Source organism: Balaenoptera ricei, chromosome 14, assembly GCF_028023285.1.
Source record: "Balaenoptera ricei isolate mBalRic1 chromosome 14, mBalRic1.hap2, whole genome shotgun sequence".
NCBI classification, from domain to species: Eukaryota; Metazoa; Chordata; class Mammalia; order Artiodactyla; family Balaenopteridae; genus Balaenoptera; species Balaenoptera ricei.
The window spans coordinates 93,435,538-93,459,438 of NC_082652.1; the positions used below are offsets into that span (position 1 = coordinate 93,435,538).

The 23,901-nt window shown below is 40.5% G+C and overlaps 1 protein-coding gene and 1 non-coding gene across 17 annotated transcripts in view; one reads left to right on the top strand and one right to left on the bottom strand.

Annotated features, from left to right (window-relative positions):
- The window catches only part of ATP9B (ATPase phospholipid transporting 9B (putative)), a 258,697-nt gene that overhangs the window by 88,609 nt on the left and 146,187 nt on the right, over window positions 1-23,901 (top strand). For all 16 annotated transcript variants that reach the window (XM_059895083.1, XM_059895079.1, XM_059895076.1 and 13 more), the window contains 2 exons: window positions 4,277-4,328; window positions 18,016-18,110. In XM_059895083.1, the coding sequence (XP_059751066.1) occupies window positions 4,277-4,328; window positions 18,016-18,110 (147 nt within the window). The remainder of the gene's footprint in view (window positions 1-4,276; window positions 4,329-18,015; window positions 18,111-23,901) is intronic.
- On the bottom strand, window positions 22,703-22,775 carry TRNAE-CUC (transfer RNA glutamic acid (anticodon CUC)). The gene has a single exon. It is a non-coding gene; the product is annotated as a tRNA-Glu (tRNA).

Consider the following 23,901-nt stretch of genomic DNA (forward strand, 5'->3'; position numbering starts at 1 on the left):
ACAGACTGGGAGAAAATATTTGTAAACCATATATCCACAAAGATTTGTATCTAGAATATGTAAAAACTCTTAATACTCAACAGTAAAAAAAAAATATCAAGTTAGAAAATGGGCAAAAAAAATAAAGAAACATTTAGCCAAAGAAGACATACAGGTAGAAAATAAGCATATGAAACGATATTCAACATCATTAGTTATCTGGAAATGCAAATGAAAATACAGTGAAATGTCACTACACATATAGCGGAATGGCTACAATGAAAAATGATGACAGCACGAATGCTGGCAGTGACGTGAAGACAGTGGATCACTCATACAATTCATGTGGGGATATCAAATGTTACAGCTATTCTGGAAAATCATTAGACAGTCTGTTAAAAAACTAGGTATACAACTGTCATTTGACTCAGCAGTTGAACTTTTGGACCTTTATCACAGGTAAATATTAATTTAGATTGGCACAAAAGCCTGAAAATGAATGTTTATACCTGCATTATTCATGATAGCCAAAAATCAGAAACAGTTCAGATATCCTGAATGGGACATGGTCAGAGAAACTGCTGTACATTATCCCATGGTAATTTCATGTTAAGAAAACACAGGCCTCTGCTCCTGTATTGCTCAGAGTCTTGAGAGGAGGGAAGAATAGAAAGTATCCAATAATTATTTTGAAGTTTCTAGTTTATTTATTAATGCCTCATAGAAAGTAAGACAGGATAAGGGAATAAAGGGTAATGGTCTAAAATTAAAATTAAGAAAAAATTCCATGTATGATAGTATCAAAGGAATAAAATACTTATAAATAAAATCATTGTTAAGAATAAACTTAACAAAAGAACAAAACTTGTAAAACATTGTTAAAACACAGTAAAGAAGACCTGGATAAACAGAATGACGTCCCATGTTCATGGATTAGAAGTATTCATATGTTAAAATGTCAATACTCCCAAACTGATCTACAGATTCAGTGCTGTCCCTCTTAACATCCCAGCTGACTTCTTTGCAGAAATTGACAAGCTGATTCTAAAATTCATATGGAAATACAAGAGATTCAGAATAGCCAAAGCAGTTTTTAAAAATGTGAACAAAATTGGCGTATTCACACTTCTCCATTTCAGAACTTTTTACAAAGTTAACGTTAATCAGGACAGTATAGACTTGGCATAAATTAAACGTTGAGAGTCCAGAAATAAAGCCTTAAATTTCTGATTAATAGATTTTCAACAAGGGTGCCTAGAAAATTCAGTGGGATAGGGCTGTGTTTGGGTGGGTGCTTATTTTTGACCCAATACTGATTATGAGAGTCTTCATTTTGTTGTGTGCAGCTGTAATTCATTCATTCTGTGGTTACATAGTATGCCTTTTATCCCTTCTGCTGTTGGTGGATATTTGGGTTGCTTCTAAGTTTTGCCTGTGAGGAATGATACCCCTGAGTCATACTTGACCATGTCTTTTGGCTCACACGTGCACACATTGCTGCTGCATGTGTACTGAGGAGTGGGCTTGTTGGATTTTGGGGTGAGTGTGTGTGTTGCACTTGAGTACTTACTGCAGATGATTTTGCAAAGTGATGTATCAAATTATACTCAGATCAGCAGTGAGTAAGAGTTCCCATTCCTTCATGTTTGCCAACACTTGGCGTTGCCAGCCTTTTAAATTTACCATTTCCAGATTATACATTGTGGTTGTGGTTTTAATGTGCATTTCTGTAAAGACTAACAAAGTTGGACACCTCTTCATATGATTTTGGATATCTTTCTTATTTGGGAAAAGCCGTGAGAATCTCTTGCTGTTTTTCTTCAGAGTTATCCTTTCTTAACAGTTTGCAGGCCTTCAAGTATTCTGGATGGGAGTCCTTTATTAGTTTTATGTTGTGAATATCTTTTCTTTACTCGTGTGCTTTGTGGAACAGAGATGCTTAATTTTAATGAAGTCAACCTTATTAATCTTTTCATCTGTAATAAGTTTTTTTTTTAATTTGTGGTGGTAAGGGGAAGGAGTCTTGTTTAAGAAATCTCTTCCTACCAAAAAATCATGAAAATATTCTTCTATATTATCTTTTAGGTTTTATTGTTTTGACTTTGACATTTTAAAAAATTTTATTTATTTATTTTTAAATTTTTGGCTGCGTTAGGTCTTTGTTGCAGTGAGCAGGGGCTACTCTTCATCGTGGTGTGCGGACTTCTCATTGCGGTGGCTTCTCTTGTAGCGGAGCACGGGCTCTAGGCGCCCAGGCTTCAGTAGTTGTGGCACATGGGCTCAGTAGTTGTGGCTTGCAGGCTCTAGAGCACAGGCTCTGTAGCTGTGGCGCACCGGCTTAGTTGCTCCGTGGCATGTGGGATCTTCCCAGACCAGGGCTCGAACCCGTGTCCCCTGCATTGGCAGGCGGATTCTTAACCACTGTGCCACCACGGAAGTCTCTGACTTTGACATTTAGAATTATAATTCGTTTGGAATAGATTTTCGTGTTTCGATTGAAGTAGAGGCCAGGTATTATCTCTTCTCATCGCCCATGGGTATCTAGTTTTCTCAGCACTGTTTATTGAAAAGATGTCTGCAGTGCCAACTTTCTCATAAATCTGGTGTCCGCAGATGTGTGGGCCGACTTCTGGATTCTCTGCTTTTACGTTAATATAATCATCCATCTTAGTGGAATACCATCTTGTCTTAATTACTCTATTTTAATATTTAGTTTTGTTATGTTGTACAGACAACTGTCCATGTTGTTTCTTACACTTGTCTAGTCATTCTTGGCCTTTGCATTTCCCTGTAAATATTAGGAATATCTTGTCATTTCCCCCCAGAAAACATTTTAAGATTTTGATTGGGTCAGTGTATGCGCACTTTACATCTTTGCAATACCGTATATTCTAATTTCAGAACATGGTGTTTTCTATTTCCTTAGGCTTCATTTAATTTCTTTCAGTAATGTTTTACAGTTTTTTGTTTAGAGGACTTGCCCATCTTTTACCAGTTTTATTCTAGTGCTAGTTTTTTCTTATTACTGAAATGGACATATTTAAAGAAATATTTACCTTCTTGCTGTTTGTTACTGGTATGTATGGTTTTGTTTTTTGTGTCATTAATTTTGCTCTTATATTTGTTTACATCCTTGTACTTTCTTCGGGATTTATTGGCTGGGTTTTTTTTTCCTGCTTTCAAATGGATATTTAGTCCTTTGTATATTTTTAGCCTCCCTTTTCTGTTGTATGCAGTTTAATCATGTATATTTTCCTCTTATCATTTTCCTGACTTCGGCTGTGTTCCACACATGATATGTTGATATGTTGAGTTTTTATTACCATTTCATTAACAATGTTTTCTAGTTTCCATTGTGATTTCCCCCTTCACCTAAAGGTTCTTTAGATCTTAACAATTGCCTAAAGAAATGTTAGAAATTATTTTATGTGAGAGCTCTATTCTACAGCATATCTTCTTTCAGCTTTAACAACTTATGTTTGTTTTTGTTGCTTGCTGACTGACAAGTAGTTCATTTCTTTACTGTGTGTAGGTAAATCTTTACTTAGGTCTTAAAGAATATAAATAATTCATGAAACTATGTGAAGTATTCTTGTTATAATTATATTTTTCTTTTAGTTTGTACCGCTTTCCCAACTAATTAATTAATGCTAATTATTAGTAATACTTATTAATACTAATTATTGTTGGTAATACTAATTAATACTAATATTAGTAACAGTGATTAAATAAATGTATGAATAGTGACCTTTGAGTTTTTCTCCTTTTCTGCTCTGTAAAAAGAATGTCTCCTCAGATATGTGGGGTTTCGCTTGCTCGGTTGTACACTCACTCTTTCACCCAGCTTTTCGTAAGTGTCTCGTTTTCGATACACCCTGGTCTGTGTCAGCTGTTGGAAGAACACTGTCCTCACTTCCCAGGCCACTTAGCCTGACAGGGGGAACACAATCTTTTCATGAGGCAGTAACTAGTATACTGTACGTGTGAGCTGAGGTGCAACAGAGGCCACAGAAATGGCAATATGTAACATTTTTCAGGAAATGGAGTAGTTTTCAGGTCATCACTAAATGCCACTTACATGGTTCATTGATGCGGAAAAAAAACTTAGAGATCTAACTAAAATATGAATTAAAATATTCATTTTTATTATACAAATTATGAATGTTAATTGTTTCAGCATAGAGTTGACATATAACATTATTTTAGTTGTTTTTAGGAGCCATTTCTCCTTTGGAATGGAATTGTGTTAATTTGTAAACTTGCATATAGATAATTAATATTTTATATTACTCTGCAGAATCAAAGAATTCCATCGGACATGGTATTTCTTAGGACATCAGAAAAAGCAGGTATTTTTACTTTTATTTATATTGCTGATGATTGGTATTTTGGCAGTTTAATTTTCATTTTGAAAGATAAAAGTTAAATTTATTCTTGTAAGAATTTTTCTTTGAATGATAATATATTGAATTCATTAATTTCTAAATCACATTTAACTGTTTATGTTTAAAACAATGATTTTACTGTATAATATGTTGCTTTAAAATATATCCTTTCCTATATCAAGTGAATGTTTTCATTCAAATCCATTTTGATATCTAAATAGATGGTGATGTTCCTCAAAACTTGATTGCTATTCTGCATTTGCAGTTTTATTTCTCATTCAGCAAACATTTATTTAGCACTTACTATGTGCCAGGTGCTACCTGTTGCTTAGAATACAAAAGAGAGTAAAACCGAGTTGCTCTCTTCAAAGAGCTCCTCATGATCTACTTATTTATGGAAGTACACACATTGACAATTAGCAATACTCTGATTGTATAGATAGTATAAATATTAAAAGACATGTGGAGGGCTTCGCTGGTCGCGCAGTGGTTAAGAATCCTCCTGCCAATGCAGGGGACACGGGTTCAAGCCCTGGTGTGGGAAGAGCCCACATGCCGTGGAGCAACTAAGCCCGTGAGCCACAACTACTGAGCCTGTGCTCTAGAGCCCGCGATCCACAACTGCTGAGCCTGCGTGCCACAACTACTGAGCCCGCGCGCCACAACTAGTGAGGCCACGTGCCACAACTACTGAGCCCGCGTGCCACAGCTACTGAAGCCTGTGCGCCTAGAGCCCATGCTCCGCAACAAGAGAAGCCACCGCAGTGAGAAGCCCGCACACCACAACGAAGAGTAGCCCCCGCTTGCCACAACTAGAGAAAGCCCACGCGCAGCAACGAAGACCCAATGCAGCCAAAAATAAATAAATAAACAAACAAATACATAAATAAAAGACGTGGGGGTAATGGGAGGGAACAGACAATTTGCCTAGGTGAGTTGAAATGGGCTTCACAGAAAAAATGATACTTATATGTCCAGAGCTTTAAACAATAAGAAGAAGGTGCACAAGGGGTAATGAGAAGGAAGCCTCATGTGGTCAAGGAGAAAAAATCCATTGGTTGGAGATCAGGAAACCTAAAATCTAGTCTGCTTTGACCAATTTCTAATTATATGACCTAGCCACGCGGTCATACATTTTCATCATCTCTAAAATGATGAGAGGTTTGTCAAGTAACATCCAAAGTTCCTTCTGCCTTATATTTCTGACTTTGTTGCATAAATGAGCAATATTTTTATGGGAAGCTCAGCATATGTATTATTATTTGTAGCATGAAAACTCTAGAAAGGACATGGTTAAAATTTAGAGTTGTTGACTTAGTTTTTTCTCCATTTATAAACAGTGGGGTTTTTTTTGTATTTTTTAAAATATTTATTTATTTGGCTGTGCCGGGTCTTATTTGCGGCATGCGGGATCTTCATTGCCACATGCGAGGTCTTAGTTGTGGCACGCGGGATCTAGTTCCCTGACCAGGGGTCGAACCCAGGCCCCCTGTGTTGGGAGCGAGGAGTCTTAACCACTGGACCACCAGCAAAGTCCCTAAACAGCGTTCTTTTAAAAGGACATTTTAAGTCATGAGAGAGAAGAAAAATGTTTTCTCTTTTCACCAACTGTAGTTATGATTATTTACATCCTAAGATGAGGCTGCCATTAACAGAAGAATTCAGTTGCACCTAATCATCAAGTGGCCTCTGTGCACTTGATACCTTTACTTTATTGTGTGCTCTTTAATGGGTGGTTTTGTTTTTCCCATGGGGTGGAGACTGGAGAACTACTTTTCCAGCCCATTTCCCTTTCCTGTCCAGTTAGATGGGGCCATGCCCTGAGGTGTGGCCGAAGGAGGGTGGCTGAAGGTCACGTGTACCACTTCCAGCCTCGGCTTTCCCTGTACTGGCTCTGCGTCCATGACCAGGGCAACCTTGGAAGCTGCCTGTTGAAGGTGGCGGAGCTTCCCTCAGTTTAGGGTCCTTATGACTGTGTGGGACAGACTCCCCTCCCATTCTGTCGCCAAGTGGACTCTGTATGACAGAGAGGTAGTATTAAGTGCCAGAGCTGCAAGGTTTATCTTTTACAAACAGCTAGTGTTCCCTTAACACCTGCAGAGCTGTGGCAGGCACTTAGAACTCTGCCTTTGCCTTCCCTTCTTGCTTGTACAGAGCCTCAGGGTCAGCCAGGTGTGAGAGATTCGGGCCTCTCAGGGCATTGTGTGCGGCCCCGCACTGGCAGGCGGCCTTCTAGACTCTCGGCAATATGATAGAGCTTTTGCTCCTTGTTATCTGATTTTTCAGCTTTTCTTTTAAATTTTTTTGGTCAGCTTGTTGTTTACCCCAGCTTTAACCACCACCTAAGGTAGCTGTGACATTAAACAATTGCCACTGTTTGTTTTTGACAAACATTCCAGGGAAAACGCATTCTCAGTGAATGAGCTGTGGGTTGAGTCAAATCCAGACAAACCCGACCTGGTCAGGTGGTTACAGTTGTCTGGGCATGGGGTTTGGGGAGTCCCAGCCCTGGTTTGTTCCCCTCAGTGGCTACCAGACCGCTGGTTTTCTCAGCTACTGTGGAGTTTGACTGGGGGCAGGGTACTGGAAAAGGCAAGAGTCAAAACACCACACATCTCACTCACAGCTAGATTTAGCCGTGTTTCTTGAATAAATGCACCCGGGATTGTTGCAAGTCTTTGATTATTTTCCAGAGTTTTGAAAAAGTTGCTTTAGACAATTTTTGCTTATGTTCTCGTTACAGTTATGGAGGAATGGGTTTTCAGAGATTTTTACACTGCCATCCCTACTTATTTATGATTTCTTTGGCTTTGTTTGCAAATGTATTCAGTATAATGAATAACAAAAAGTTTGCATTTGGGAGATACTTTTTTTTTTCTTTTTTGGCTGCACCACTGGGCATGTGGAATCTTAGTTCCCCGACCAGGGATTGAACCCGTGCGCCCTACACCGGAAGCACAGATTCTTAACCACCGGACTGCCAGGGAAATCCCAGGAGATGCTTTTATATTTAGTTGCCCTTGTAGTGATCATGGTAGGAATATAGGTACGATTAAGAATATTATGCTCAATGTGGATATGGCTTTAGGTAATTAACTTAAAAGAAATAGAGTATACAGATTATGTTAGGAGATAAAATGTGAACAAAATCCATCTCTTTAAAGCTGGAAGATTGTTAGAAATGTCCATTTTTCAGAGGAAGAATCTGAGGGCTAGTAAATGCTTTGCTGAAGTTTTAGAAATTGTTCTTCAGCCACCATATCATTGTTATGGCGTAATAAGATAGCAAAACGTGAAGAGAATATTAGAGCATTAGGCAAGTGAGATACTCTCACATGTGCCAACTACAGATAAATAACGTTATATCCAAATTGATTATGTTTTAAAAATGTTTTTTTTCCTCAAATTTTGCTTTGTATTCTATGTTGTAGGGACAGTTTCTCTCTGTAGGGTAATGATATTTAATATTTTGGAGGTCATGGATCTTTCTGAGAATCTTAAGAATTATCACTTTGTTCCTCAGAAAAAAGTACATAATATACATGTATGCTAAATTTTTATTATTTAACATATTCCTGGAAGATTATTAATGGCTCCAAGTTTAGGACCTTACTGTCATCTGTTTTGACCTGTGGTTCTATTATATTCCTCAGTTTTATGATTTTTTTCTGTCAAATTTAAATTGTTAAAACACTTACTGTTACCCTTATGGAGATACTAAAATGTCAGATTACTGTTTCATGATATTTTTCTTCTCTTTATAAAATGGACCAGACAGCTTCCCAGCTGTATAAAATGTGTCATAACACTGCTTTCAATCAAGGATTCTTAGCTTTAGAAATTCTGTTTGTGTGACTTTACATAATTATTTAAGGTTTTAAATTAAAGCCTTGTTTTTAAACGTACATGTTTAGAATTTTTTGTGTATCTGCTAACACTGTTAATATTACTTTATTATTTTTCAGTTTCAGTTCAGAAAACCCTGATAATACATTGTCTGTTATAGTAAGAATCTCTAAACCATAGCCAGTATGAAAGTCTTAAATCTACGCAGCGTGTTAAGTTTGGACAATAGCCACTGGGCGTTTGTCAGTACAGCTCAGTGAGTCTCTTCGTGGCATCATATTGACTGTGTATTAATACAGGGTATTCTATTGGGCCGTCAGTTGATTGTTTAGAATGTAAATGAAGCTGTTGATGGATCTGGTGACTGATGGCTTAAATTCCAATTAATCAATTGCTTCATCAGTTTCTTAATTCAGATCAAATATCTCCTGAATGCACACAATTCTTTTAGTGGTATTAAGAGAAATTAATGCTTTAGAACTAATTTTCATCAATCTCTTATAAATGCCAATATCTTTTTCACTTGTCTCCTAAGTGATGACATTATCGTTTAAGTGTTTGGGACATATTACCATAGCTCAGCTGTCACTTGTTAGTGGGCGAGGGGTAGGTAAATGGCACTGTACTCATCCACATTCTCTCTGTGGTGCTATTCATCTTGCCACCAGCTTAAAAATTTCATGCAGAGTCATTAAGTCATATAAATGATTTAGAAATTAAGTTTAATGGCAAACGATCTGGTGTTATATATGCAAAGTCAATGTCTATTTTTCTTTTCTTGGGCACATACTGTAGCCTGTCTCTTTCAGACCTATTGGATTTGTGAGCTGTTGCAGGCAGTCTGCTAATATTACAGGGTAACTTATTACGACATATGACAGACTCATGTGCCCTGTCTCTCAGTGTCCCATCAATTACTTTATCACCACTTGATGCGGCTCTCCTAGGTGACATATACACGAGTTGATCTTCATTTGATTGTCATTAAACCTGTCCTTTGCTGTCAACTCTTGTCAATTATACCAAATAAAATCAAGTATTCATAAGAAGTCAGTAATAGGATATAAGCAGACCAATTTAATAATTCATTTTTACCAAGCCTTAACTGACATCAGTTGTAGCTAGTGCTTGCTGTTAAAAAATTACTAGATATACTTCGTGTAAGACAAGTCAAGTTGGCCATACTTCTGATTTTGCTGCAGTTCATTCCCTCTCTCTGTCTTTCTGTCTCTCTTTAAATCATATCAGTTACTGTGAGCCTAGTAATGTAATTGTACTTGAAGATAAGTAATATGTCAGTTTCCTCTAAATTTTAAAAATAACATGTAATTATTTAACATGAGGCATATCCTTTTACTTTTAAGAAAGGCAAGTATATTGTTTCCAGTGTTTAACAAGTTTACAGACATCTAGATAAGGTATTAGTTTCACTTTTAGAAACACAAAATGTTTGAAATTTAAGAGACTGTAGATATTCTCACCTTTTCTTATTTTCTATGTTAGAAAGCAAACCTGGAGCAGAGCTGTTGGCATTGATGTCTCAAAGTATGTGTCATACGGAATCTAGAATCCAATCCCTTTTAAGTTGCTTTTATACTTTATAAAACAGACACATACAGATATATATATAACCATGCATATATTTAAGAGGAAAAAAAAATCAATCTTGAGAAAAAGGTTTAAGTGTAAAATAATGGGTACTGCAAATTTCCTTGTACTCCTTTTTAGTTGAAACCAATTATTTTCCTTATCATAAATCTTTTGAAAAATAATACATAACAAAATTTATTTACATAACTAGATATATTTTTCAAAGTGCATGAAATCAGATGAAGGTCTCATACATATATGTTCAGTTGATAAAATAGGTGATTGAAAAATCTTTTCTTAGCTCTCCATCTTATTATGTCTTACAGAAGTGACTTAACCTGTATGAATCTCCTAGATTCATATTGGCGACACTAATGCCTGTGGCATCGGTAGTTAAAAGGATTAAATGTACTTGGTTAAGGAATCAGTGGGGCGCATTTCAGATACTGAATTGCTGGTGGCTGTAATTAGTTGAAAGTGCACTGGCTCCAAGAGAAAAGTATTTGGTATTTACGCAGAGTAAGAGAGCAAGGAAATGCTTACAGATGTGCGGGGGTCCATTTCTTCTAGGGGTGGATGTGGATTTGCACGGACCCATTTTAGTTTTAGAACATTGTGCAAAAGGTGCACTGGACTAAGCTGTGTAAAGGTGTGTTCTTACGTAGCTACCTTAGCTAGTTCCCCAAATTTGAGAAGTCATTAGCTAAGTAATTAATAAGTTCCCGGTGTATACCATTCGCTGGCAGATTTTAACAGATTTTCCTCTAAATTTTATACCACCGCTCCAAAGTCAGTCTTATTTTTTCCCCTGTGCACATGAAAACCTTAATAAGGTGAAGTAACTGGACAGCGGCATCAGTGGGTGGATTATTAGGTAGTACTCAGCCCAAGGCCAGCTCTTCCCACGGCTACACCAGCTTTTAATTTTTGAATTAAGGCGCCTGGAGCCGGGGGCCTTGCCTTCAGTACTGTTGACGTCTGGGGCAACGTTTGGTGTTCCTCTGTTGTGGTGGCTTGTCTCTGCACTGCAGGCTGTTGAGCAGTGTTTTTGGCCTCGACTCCCCGGGTGCCAGGAGCACCCTCCCAGCCCCCACCCCCGGCGCCTATTGTGAAAACCAACAGTCTCCAGATGCTTCCTGGGGGCAAAATCGCCCCTGGTTGAAAATCACTAGAGGATTGTTTCATCCACGAAAATCCCTAAAATAAATCTTAAGTATTCAGTTGTATATCTTTTGAAAGTAATTGTTTTAATATTCTTCAGAGATCTCTCTTGGTAAGAAGAGATTGATTCTGTGGAATTTTAGCCGTGACCTACCCCAGCTCCATGTGAAGGAAGCGTCTACTCTAGGCCAGTGTAGCTGAGAAATCAGGGGCTCCGTCTCCCTGCAGCTGCCAGGCGAAGGCCAGGGCCTCACCCTGGAGGAGTGCCCACCCGTCTAATGCTTCTGTTTTGCGGTAGTGATCGCTCCTGAAAGCTGACCTGGCGTACGGCAGCCTCTTCCTCTGGATAGAAGGGAAAAGGCCATGAGACAAGTTACTGATGAAATTAGCTGCTGACGTGGAGAGGACGTGCAGTGTGAGCTCTACTGCAGGACCGCGTTTGCAGTCAGCTGTTCACCAGAGCGGCACTGGCGCTGAGCTGCGCGGTCAGCAGTCTAATTCTACATGGAATTGGTGGATGGGGCAAACACGGATAGACGGGGGAAGGGGAGCTCGGAAGTACAGACATGAGAAAAGTGCGGTGGAAAGTGGTCTCCGTCTTTGCAGATGTTCAAATATAAATTTAAATATGAATTTCTGTAGTGCAGTTCCAGTTATTTGCAGTGTTCTTTTCCTGCAAAGAAAACAGTTTGTATAATACGTTTGGTGTATATTTTCTGTGTTAATCTGAATGTTTCTAAAAATTTTTTTTTATTTTGCACTTTATTTTTTTAAGTTCACAAAAAAAGTGAGAAGGCGGTACCGAGATTTCCAGTCCGCCCCCTGCCCTCACACCTGCGTAGCTTCCCTCATCATCACATCCCCCACCAGATGATGCATTTGTTGCAGTTGATGGACTGACACTGACACATCGTCCTCACCCACATTCCATAGCTGACATGAAAATTCACTCTTGGTGTAGTACATTCTATGGGTTTTGGCAAATGTATAATGGCATCCATCCATCATTATATATATCATACAGAGGATTTTCACTGTCCTAGAAGTTTTCTGTGCTCTGCCTATTTACCTCTACCCCCAACTCCATCCTGGGCAGCCACAGGTCTCTTTAGTGTCTCCATGGTTTTTTTCTTTTCCAGAATGTCATGTAGTTGGAACCACATAGTATGCAGCCTTTTCAGATTGGTTTCTTTCACTTAGTGATAAACATTTGACGTTCCTTCTTATCTTTTCATGACTTGATAGCTCATTTCATTGTGTTGCTGAATAATTCTCCATTGTCTGGATTTACCATAGTTGATCCATTCACCTACTGAAGGACATTTGGTTGCTTCCAAGTTTTGGCAATTATGAATAAAGCTCGTATAAAATCTGCATGCAGGATTTTGTGTGGACATGAGTTCCCCAGCTCTTTTGGGTAAATGGCAAGGAGTGCGATTGCTGGATTGTATAGTAAGATTATGTTTAGCTTTGTAAGAAACCACCAAACTGTCTTCCGAAGTGGCTGCACCATTTTGCATCCCCACCAGCCATGAGGAGATTTCCCGTTGCTCCGCATCCCCGCACGCCTTGGTGTTGTCAGTGTTCTGGACTTTGGACATTCTCGTAGGTGTGGAGTGGTGTCTCGTTGTTTTACCTTACATTTCCCTGATGATGTGATGTGGAGTATATTTTCATATGCTTATTTGCCATCTCTGTATCTTCTTTGTTCTGGTTTGGCCCACGTTTTAACTGGATTGTTTTCTTATTGTTGAGTTTTAAGAGTTCCTTGTATATTTTGGATAACAGCCCTTTATCAGATGTGTCTTTTGCAAATATTTTCTCCCAGTCTGTGCCTTGTTTTCTAATTCTCTTGCTGATATGTTTGCAGAACAGAAGTTTTAAATTTTAATGAAGTCCAATTTATCAGTTGTTGTTGTTTTTTTTTAAATGGATCACGTCTTTGGTGTTGTATCTAAAAAGGCACCGCCATACCCAAGGTCATCTAGGTTTTCTCCTAGGTTATCTTCTAGGACTGTTATAGTTTTGCATTTTACATTTAGGTCTGTGATCCATTTTGAGTTAATTTTTTATGAAGGGTGTAGGTCTGTGACTAGATTCATTTCTTTTGTGTGTGGATGTCTGTTCCATCACTATTTGTTGAAAAGGCTATCTTTGCTCAATAGTATTGCCTTTGCTAGTTTGTCAAAGATGACTTGACTATATTTATGGAGTTCTATTTAAAGGTTCTCTATATTCTGTTCCCTTCATCTGTCTCCTCTTTCATCAGTACCACACTGTCTCGATTACTGTAGCATTATAGTAATTTTTTTTCAAGGTTGGTGAATGGTTTTACTTTTGAAATGAGTTTATTTTTTTTCTTTTTTACTGTGTTCAAACACACGTAACATAAAATACAGATAACCCCCAGCCCTGGTGTCACCGTTCTACTTTCTGTCTATGAATTGGACACTCTTAAGACCCTCATGTAACTGGATTCATACAGTATTTGTCTTTCTGTGACTGGCTTATTTCACTGAGTGTAATGTCCTAAAGGTTCATCCATGTTGTAGCATATTGTAAAATTTCTGTCCTTTTTAAGTCTGAATAATACTTCATTGTATGTATATACAACATTTTCCTTATCTATTCATCTATCAGTGGACACTTGGGTTACTTCCGTGTTTTATTTATTGTGAATAATACGGCTATGAACATGAGTGCACAAATGTCTCTTTCAGACCTTGCTTTCAGTTCTTTTGGGCCTACACCCAGAAGTGGAATTGCTAGGTCATATGGTAATTCTTTAAAAAACTTTTTTAGAAACTGCTGTACTGTTTTGCATTGAATATCTTTTTCCATCCTTTCACTTCCAACTTTTTTGTATCTTTGTATCTAAAGTGAGTCTCTTGTAGACAGCATGTGGTTGGATCATGTCTTTGTCCATTCTGCCAATCTCTGTCTTTGATAGGAGTCTGAATAATATTTACCTATTTACATTTAAAGTAATTGCTGATAAGGAGCAACTTCTTTCATTGTGCAGTTTGTTTTCCATACGCCTTATAGCTCTTTTTTTTTTTTTTTGTCCTTCATTTCCTACATTACTGTCTTTTCTGGTTGATATTTCATAGTAAAATGTTTAAATTCCTTTCTCATTCCCTCTTGTGTATATTCTAAAGCTATTTTTTGTGGTTGCCATGGGAATGACATTTAATATCCTAAAGGTAAAAAACTCTAATTTGAATTGATACCAACTTAACTTCAATAACATATAGGAACCCTGCTCCTTTATAGTTCTATCCCCTTCCTTTCAGTTGTTGATGTCACAGAATTACATCTTCATACACTGTGTTCCCCAGACATAAACTGATAATTATTTTAAATGCATTAACCTCTTAAATTATGTAGAAAACAAGATTAGAAGTTACAAACCAAAGTTACGGTAATTCTGGCTTTTAGACTAATAATTTTTTTCTCTAAATTTATTAATCTCTTAAGTCGTGTAGAAAAAGTGCAGTTCAAACCATTCTTACAATAACACTAGCTTTTATAATTGCCGTGCATTGATAGCCTTTATTGAGATCTTTGTTTGTCCACACAGCTTCGAGCTACTGTCTGCCGGCCTTTCACTTCACCTACCAGATTGCCTTGAGCGCTCCTTGCAGGCAGGTCCGGTGGTCTCAGCTTCCTCAGCTTCTGTTTACTTGACAGTGTCTTCATTTCTCCCTCACAGTCAAAGGGCAGTTTTGCTGGATTTAAGATATTTGCTTGACAGTTTTTTTCTTTTAGCACTTTGAGTTGATTGGTTCACTGCCTTCTGGCTTCCATAGAAATGCCAATCTCTTTCTGATGAGAAATCTGGTGGTTATCTTACTGAGGATCCCTTGTATATGATGATTCTCTTTTCTCTTGCAGTTTTCAAGATTCTCTTTGTCTTTTTGAAAGTTTGATTATAATGTGTCTTGGTGTGGGTCTGTGTGAGTTCATATTACAGGCATACTTCAGAGATATTGCAAGTTTGGCTCCAGACCATGGCAATAGAGTGAATATCACAATAAAGAGAGTCACACAAATTTTTTGGTTTCCTGGTGCATGTAAAAGTTATGTTTACACTATACTTCAGTCTATTAAGTGTGCAGTAGCATTATGTCTAAAAAAAAGTACGACCTTAATTAAAAAATACAAAACAAAAACAATAATTTTTGTTTTTGTAGTAACAATTTTACTACAATAGTAAAATCAAAGAACAATGATCACAGATCATTGTAACAAATGTAACAAAAATAAAAAGTTTGAAATATTACAAGAATTACCAAAATGTGACAAAGAGATGCAAATAGAACAAATGCTCTTGGCAAAAATGGCCCTGATAGACTTGCTTGATGCAGGGTTGCCACACACTTCCAATCTGTAAAAAAAACATAACGTCTGCAAAGTGCGACAGAAGAACGTATGTCTGTGCTTGGATTTTGTTGGGGTCCTTGGGAGTTTATATTCATGTCTTTCATCAAACCTGGGAAGTTTTCAGCCATTATTCAGATATTCTCTCTGTTCCTTCTTCTCTGTCTTGTCCTTCTGGGTCTCCCACAGTGCGTATGTTGATCCACGTGACGGTGTCCTATGGGTCCATTTGTCTCTGTTCACTTTTTTCCCATCTTTTTCCTTCTGTTCCTCAGGTTGGATCACTTCCATTGTCCTCTCTTCAAGTTTGCTAATTCTTTGCTATGCCTGCTCAAATCTGCCTTTGACTCCCTCTAGTGAAATTTCCATTGCCCTTGAATTTCTCTTTCATTTCTTTTTGGGTTTTCTCTCTCTTTATCGATATCTTCATTTTGTTCATACATTGTTTTCTTGACTTTCTCCGCATCTTTAGTTCTTTGAGCATCTTTTTAGGCAGTTGCTTTAGTCTTTGTCTAGTAGAACTACCGTCAGGTCTTTTTTGAGGACAGTCTCTGTTGATTAAGTTTTTTCCATTAAGTTGGCCATACTCTCCTGCTTTTGTTTTTATTTTTGTTTTTTTTTTTGAACACTGGACATTTCATTCTAATAATGTGGTACCTCTGGAGCTTGTCCCCCAGCGGTGGGACAGCTGGAGACTCTATGATAATAGTAATGGCATTGGAGTGAAACTCCTCAAGTACTGGAGCTCATTCAGCACACACAAACACACACACACACGCGCACACACACACACACATGCACGCACGCACACATGGCTAATTGGTCTCCTTCTGAGGATGGCAGGGCACCAGTTCATTGCCTTGAAATGTGGGTAAATAACAACATGAGTCAGTGCTTTCTTATAGGAACTTTTCCACCAGGTGAGCCAACCGGATCCAAAGAGCAGAAGCCTCTCCTTTTACATTTTTTTCTAGGTAAAAGGTGAAGAAGAAGGATAGACTGCTGTCTTCTGCACCCTCTCGTGCAGTAACGGGTGCCTCTAGTGGGCATTGAGCATGAAGGTCTGTTGGCATCAGAGCAGAGCAGGACATGGTACCTCTGGACGGAAGCAGGGCAGCATTGCTGAGGGTCAGTGGAGTCTGAGCTGGGCTCTGTGTGCAGGAGCCAGCGTCGTAGGACCCGCAGAGGGAAGGCGGGGAGCAGGGTGGCCTGGACCCTGCGTGTTCAGTCAGCAACACGCAGAACCAGCCTTTCAGCAGACAGACTGGAAGAAGGTGTGGGGAGGGCCTGGGGTGAAAAGTGACTTTACAGACATTCCCAGAGTGGGCTCCGCAGTGGTGCTGAGGATGTACATCTGCACAGGGAAGTACAACTGACAGGCCTGCTGCTTTACAACCAGGGAAGGGGCTGCAATGGGGTCGGGGCACATGCAGCATCTCCTAACCGGTCTCACAGTTGTGCACAAGGTATTTTTCTTGTAGTAATTTCTAAGGTGTGCATATGCTTGTGTGGCTTTCTGTAACTATTTTATTTTACAGTTAAATTTTTGAAAAACCTCAAAAGTCACTTGAATTCATTATGTGGTTAAACTACTAATTTGTTACTTTGTTTTATCTGATTCCTTTTATCTATTAGGGGTCACTTTTTTAAAGTTTGATGTGACTTGGCTTTTTAATTATGTGAATCATGTGTGATCTCAGAGTGAACAGTGTAAAATAGGATGTACTCCGAAAGGTGTGCTTCTAGTCTGTCCCTTCCCTTTCCCCTTCCTTCCTGTGGGCAGTGTCCCTCCCTGCACACACGCACACAGACACACACACTCACGCTTTCCCCACCTTGTTCTCCAGTAGCTGGTGTTACTTTGTTCCCAGTGTTGTGCACCTGGCTTTTTTCATTAGATGGTATATATCCTAGAGAGATTTCTCAGTAGAAATGGAGGCCTTGCTCATCTCTTTTTCTTTTTCCTTTCTGTTTCTGTTTCCTTTTCCTTCCTTCCTTTCTTTTCTTTTCTTTTTTTTTTTTCACTGATGCATGTGCTCCCTTGTATTCAGCTGATCCCCTGATTTTGTGTTCCCACTCCTTTGGTTATGATTAATAAGGTTGCACAGTTGCCCTGTATGTATGTGTTTTGTGCTTTGCTGTTGTGTATGAGGATACATTATAAGAAATGGTATGACAGCATGGGCAAAGAGTAAATGGATTTTTGTAATTTAATATTTTTTATGTTTAAAATTTGATGGGGTTGTGAGTATCACTAACTCTTTTCTGGCTTTAGCATTTTAGCTGTGCTTTTATTATTGAGCATATGTTTTATAGTGGTACATCATATATTTTATTAGCAAAGTTATATCACACACTCTTGGGTATTTTTGTATATTTACTTACTATTGTTTTATTATCAAAACATAAGCTAAAGGTAGAAATGATCAATGTAGTCTTTCTAAAATAAAGTAAACCTTTATTACTAGTAAACCTTAATAGTCCAGAACACCAACTAGGAGATAAGTGAGTAAACAATTAATGACCTCTTATCTTTTCAGCAGACTCATTTTGTGAGTCAAATAAATAGTACTTTTAAGGATTTTTGTTAATGGGAATTTCTGTATCCCACTGTGCTGTGACTTGTGGCTTTAAAGTGCCTGTAACTCAGGAGTTTTTCTTCTCTTGTCCCAAGGTTCATGTTTTATTCGGACTGATCAGCTCGACGGTGAAACTGACTGGAAGCTGAGAGTGGCGGTGAGCTGCACGCAGAGGCTGCCGGCTCTGGGGGTGAGTGTTGCTGCCGTCACTCCACCATTCACTGTAGTGGCCACTTCTGCGCAGTGAGTACAGTTCTGTGTATACCAGCTATCTTAACTAATGCACAGTAAGCTCAGTTCTGTGTATACCAGCTATCTTAACTAATGCACAGTGAGTACAGTTCTGTGTATACCAGCTATCTTAACTAATGCGCGGTGAGTACAGTTCTGTGTATACCAGCTATCTTAACTAATGCGCGGTGAGTACAGTTCTGTGTATACCAGCTATCTTAACTAATGCGCGGTGAGTACAGTTCTGTGTATACCAGCTATCTTAACTAATGCGCGGTGAGTACAGTTCTGTGTATACCAGCTATCTTAACTAATGCGCGGTAAGCTCAGTTCTGTGTATACCAGCTATCTTAACTAATGCGCGGTGAGTACAGTTCTGTGTATACCAGCTATCTTAACTAATGCGCGGTGAGTACAGTTCTGTGTATACCAGCTATCTTAACTAATGCGCGGTGAGTACAGTTCTGTGTATACCAGCTATCTTAACTAATGCGCGGTAAGCTCAGTTCTGTGTATACCAGCTATCTTAACTAATGCGCGGTAAGCTCAGTTCTGTGTATACCAGCTATCTTTACTAATGCGCGGTGAGTACAGTTCTGTGTATACCAGCTATCTTAACTAATGCGCGGTGAGTACAGTTCTGTGTATACCAGCTATCTTAACTAATGCGCGGTAAGCTCAGTTCTGTGTATACCAGCTATCTTAACTAATGCGCGGTAAGCTCAGTTCTGTGTATACCAGCTATCTTTACTAATGCGCGGTAAGCTCAGTTCTGTGTATGCCAGCTATCTTTACTAATGCGCGGTAAGCACAGTTCTGTGTATGCCAGCTATCTTAACTAGTGCGCGGTGAGCACAGTTCTGTGTATGCCAGCTATCTTAACTAGTGCGCGGTGAGCACAGGTCTGTGTATGCCAGCTATCTTAACTAGTGCGCGGTGAGCACAGTTCTGTGTATGCCAGCTATCTTAACTAGTGCGCGGTGAGCACAGTTCTGTGTATGCCAGCTATCTTAACTAGTGCGCGGTGAGCACAGTTCTGTGTATGCCAGCTATCTTAACTAGTGCGCGGTGAGCACAGTTCTGTGTATGCCAGCTATCTTAACTAGTGCGCGGTGAGCACAGTTCTGTGTATGCCAGCTATCTTAACTAGTGCGCGGTGAGCACAGTTCTGTGTATGCCAGCTATCTTAACTAGTGCGCGGTGAGCACAGTTCTGTGTATGCCAGCTATCTTAACTAGTGCGCGGTGAGCACAGTTCTGTGTATGCCAGCTATCTTAACTAGTGCGCGGTGAGCACAGTTCTGTGTATGCCAGCTATCTTAACTAGTGCGCGGTGAGCACAGTTCTGTGTATGCCAGCTATCTTAACTAGTGCGCGGTGAGCACAGTTCTGTGTATGCCAGCTATCTTAACTAGTGCGCGGTGAGCACAGTTCTGTGTATGCCAGCTATCTTAACTAGTGCGCGGTGAGCACAGTTCTGTGTATGCCAGCTATCTTAACTAGTGCGCGGTGAGCACAGTTCTGTGTATGCCAGCTATCTTAACTAGTGCGCGGTGAGCACAGTTCTGTGTATGCCAGCTATCTTAACTAGTGCGCGGTGAGCACAGTTCTGTGTATGCCAGCTATCTTAACTAGTGCGCGGTGAGCACAGTTCTGTGTATGCCAGCTATCTTAACTAGTGCGCGGTGAGCACAGTTCTGTGTATGCCAGCTATCTTAACTAGTGCGCGGTGAGCACAGTTCTGTGTATGCCAGCTATCTTAACTAGTGCGCGGTGAGCACAGTTCTGTGTATGCCAGCTATCTTAACTAGTGCGCGGTGAGCACAGTTCTGTGTATGCCAGCTATCTTAACTAGTGCGCGGTGAGCACAGTTCTGTGTATGCCAGCTATCTTAACTAGTGCGCGGTGAGCACAGTTCTGTGTATGCCAGCTATCTTAACTAGTGCGCGGTGAGCACAGTTCTGTGTATGCCAGCTATCTTAACTAGTGCGCGGTGAGCACAGTTCTGTGTATGCCAGCTATCTTAACTAGTGCGCGGTGAGCACAGTTCTGTGTATGCCAGCTATCTTAACTAGTGCGCGGTGAGCACAGTTCTGTGTATGCCAGCTATCTTAACTAGTGCGCGGTGAGCACAGTTCTGTGTATGCCAGCTATCTTAACTAGTGCGCGGTGAGCACAGTTCTGTGTATGCCAGCTATCTTAACTAGTGCGCGGTGAGCACAGTTCTGTGTATGCCAGCTATCTTAACTAGTGCGCGGTGAGCACAGTTCTGTGTATGCCAGCTATCTTAACTAGTGCGCGGTGAGCACAGTTCTGTGTATGCCAGCTATCTTAACTAGTGCGCGGTGAGCACAGTTCTTTGTATGCCAGCTATCTTAACTAGTGCGCGGTGAGCACAGTTCTGTGTATGCCAGCTATCTTAACTAGTGCGCGGTGAGCACAGTTCTGTGTATGCCAGCTATCTTAACTAGTGCGCGGTGAGCACAGTTCTGTGTATGCCAGCTATCTTAACTAGTGCGCGGTGAGCACAGTTCTGTGTATGCCAGCTATCTTAACTAGTGCGCGGTGAGCACAGTTCTGTGTATGCCAGCTATCTTAACTAGTGCGCGGTGAGCACAGTTCTGTGTATGCCAGCTATCTTAACTAGTGCGCGGTGAGCACAGTTCTGTGTATGCCAGCTATCTTAACTAGTGCGCGGTGAGCACAGTTCTGTGTATGCCAGCTATCTTAACTAGTGCGCGGTGAGCACAGTTCTGTGTATGCCAGCTATCTTAACTAGTGCGCGGTGAGCACAGTTCTGTGTATGCCAGCTATCTTAACTAGTGCGCGGTGAGCACAGTTCTGTGTATGCCAGCTATCTTAACTAGTGCGCGGTGAGCACAGTTCTGTGTATGCCAGCTATCTTAACTAGTGCGCGGTGAGCACAGTTCTGTGTATGCCAGCTATCTTAACTAGTGCGCGGTGAGCACAGTTCTGTGTATGCCAGCTATCTTAACTAGTGCGCGGTGAGCACAGTTCTGTGTATGCCAGCTATCTTAACTAGTGCGCGGTGAGCACAGTTCTGTGTATGCCAGCTATCTTAACTAGTGCGCGGTGAGCACAGTTCTGTGTATGCCAGCTATCTTAACTAGTGCGCGGTGAGCACAGTTCTGTGTATGCCAGCTATCTTAACTAGTGCGCGGTGAGCACAGTTCTGTGTATGCCAGCTATCTTAACTAGTGCGCGGTGAGCACAGTTCTGTGTATGCCAGCTATCTTAACTAGTGCGCGGTGAGCACAGTTCTGTGTATACCAGCTATCTTAACTAATGTGTTGGCAAGGGTTTAAAGTAATTTCTTCGTTACTAAGTTCATCGAAAATTATGCCCACGTCATTTCTCTGGTGTCTTAGCACATAACCTTTTGGAGGTATAGTTTTAAATGTTCCTTTTGGGTTGACTCTTAGGGTTTCTTTCTTTTCTTTCTCTTTCCTTTCTGTTTCTATTTTTAAAACCCCCCTCATTTGAGTAACCTTTGACATGGAGAGCTCTTGGTGGGGTTAGATACGTCCATGTTTGGTAACTGAGTGACTCCCCGGAGGCTGTTGAGATACGGCTTCGGTCGAACGCCCGTGGGCTTGGCCCAGCCGTGGACACCAGCCTGCCCGCTTCGGCTTTGCCCGTTGAAGGTGGGGAGCCCTCGCTAGGGAGGGGGACTGAAGTGTCCCTGTGTGTCTCGGCAGAGTGAGAAGGGGAAAGACACCTCTGGACTTCTTGCTTGGCCTTTGATGCCTGGGTAACAGGCAAGAGGTGGGACCAGAGGGCACAGTACTTACGGATTTCAGTGTTTTTAGTGATCTCTGAAACAGACCTCTCACGAGTGCTCAGAATCTCCTAAACTGCTATATATCTTTTTAAAATCAAAATCACGGTTGTGGTCATTTGTTGTTTGTTTTGTGTTATACGTTATGATTTATCTGAATGAGAGAAGCTTTATCTTACATGATTTGCTGATATTCACTGGAGAGTAAAGAAAGATGGAAGTATCTTAAGAATGACCTTGGACCCAAGCAGTTGTTGGTTAAGGGAAGGGAAATTGAATCCTGTCGATTTGGTCACTTTCCTTAGATGGGTTGGATTTGATAGGAATAGCTACTGCACATAGCTTACAGTTAATTACTGTCAATAGCAGGAACCTTCCTTATTGTAAATATTGCACTTTTTGGAAACTAAATCTGTTTGACATGTATAAGACTTGGCAATATTTTGTTTCTTTAGGTATTTTCCATTGCCTATACTTTAAGTAGTGCCTAGGTTGAAATTCATTCCTTGCTTAGAGTTTGTTGGGTTTCTTGGATCTGTGGGTTCATGGTTTTCTTCTCTTTTCCATCCTCCTTTCTGCCCAGACCCCTCTCTCTGGGACATGAATGACAAGTGTTTTAGACTTGGCGTTCCTGCAGGTGTCGAGCTTCTGCTGCTCTCTTCTCAGTCTGGTTCTCTTTCTGTGACTCAATTTTGACAGTTTCTGTTGCTTTGTCTTTTTTTTTTTTTAGCTTCGCAGCTTTGGGGATTTTAGTTCCCTGACCAGGGATTGAACCTGGGTCCTCAGCAGTGAGAGCATGGAGTCCTAACCACTGGACCATCAGGGAATTCCCATTTTGCTCTGTCTTTAAATTCACTAAGTTTATCTTGTGCAGTGTCTAGTCTTCTGTTAAGACCACCCAACGAATTTTTTTATTCCAAATATTGTATTTTTAATCTCTGGAACCAGGTTCCACCTGGTCACCCATTTTTGTTATAGTTTGAATACTTTTCTTTCCTAATATGTTCATAGTTTCATTTAAATCTTTCAGCAGTTTATAACACTTATTCTTTGTCTGTTAATGCCATTGTCTCTGTTATTTTGGGGTATGTTTCTTCTTAAAAAAATGTTCTCCTTGTTACAGGTCACACTTTCCTGCTTCCTTGCACAGCTGGTAATTTTTAGTTGGATGCTGGATATTGTAAATACTATATTTTTTTCTTCCTTCGAAACCTGTTGATCTTGATTTTCTTAGTTCAGTAACTTGTGGATAAAGTCGATCTTTCCAAGACTTGTTCTTAAACTTTGTTGGGGTGGGCCTAGAGTCCCCTTATCACGGTGCTAATTTAATCCTACCACAAGCGCCTGCTCTTTGTGGGATAACCATGGACAGCCTCGGTTGTTCTGAGGTGCCTCTGACTCTGGCTGGTCAGACTCCATGTCTCCCCAGCTCTGTGTCATCCCTGAGGCTGGTCCGGAGAGAGCTCTCTGCTCACACTCTACCAGGCATCACTTCACCCCGACCAGGCGTGCGGTAGCTGTGGGCACACTCAGGGAGCGCCGCGTAGCTGTGGGCACACTCAGGGAGTACTGCATAGCTGTGGGCACACTCAGGGAGCACTAAATAGCTGTGGGCACACTCAGGGAGCACTAAATAGCTGTGGGCACACTCGGAGCACTGCATAGTTGTGGGCACACTCAGGGAGCACTAAATAGCTGTGGGCACACTCGGAGCACTGCATAGCTGTGGGCACACTCAGGGAGCACCGCGTAGCTGTGGGCACACTCAGGGAGTGCCGCGTAGCTGTGGGCACACTCGGAGCGCCGCGTAGCTGTGGGCACACTCAGGGAGCACCGCGTAGCTGTGGGCACGCTCAGGGAGCGCCGCGTAGCTGTGGGCACACTCAGGGAGTGCCGCGTAGCTGTGGGCACACTCGGAGCGCCGCGTAGCTGTGGGCACACTCAGGGAGCGC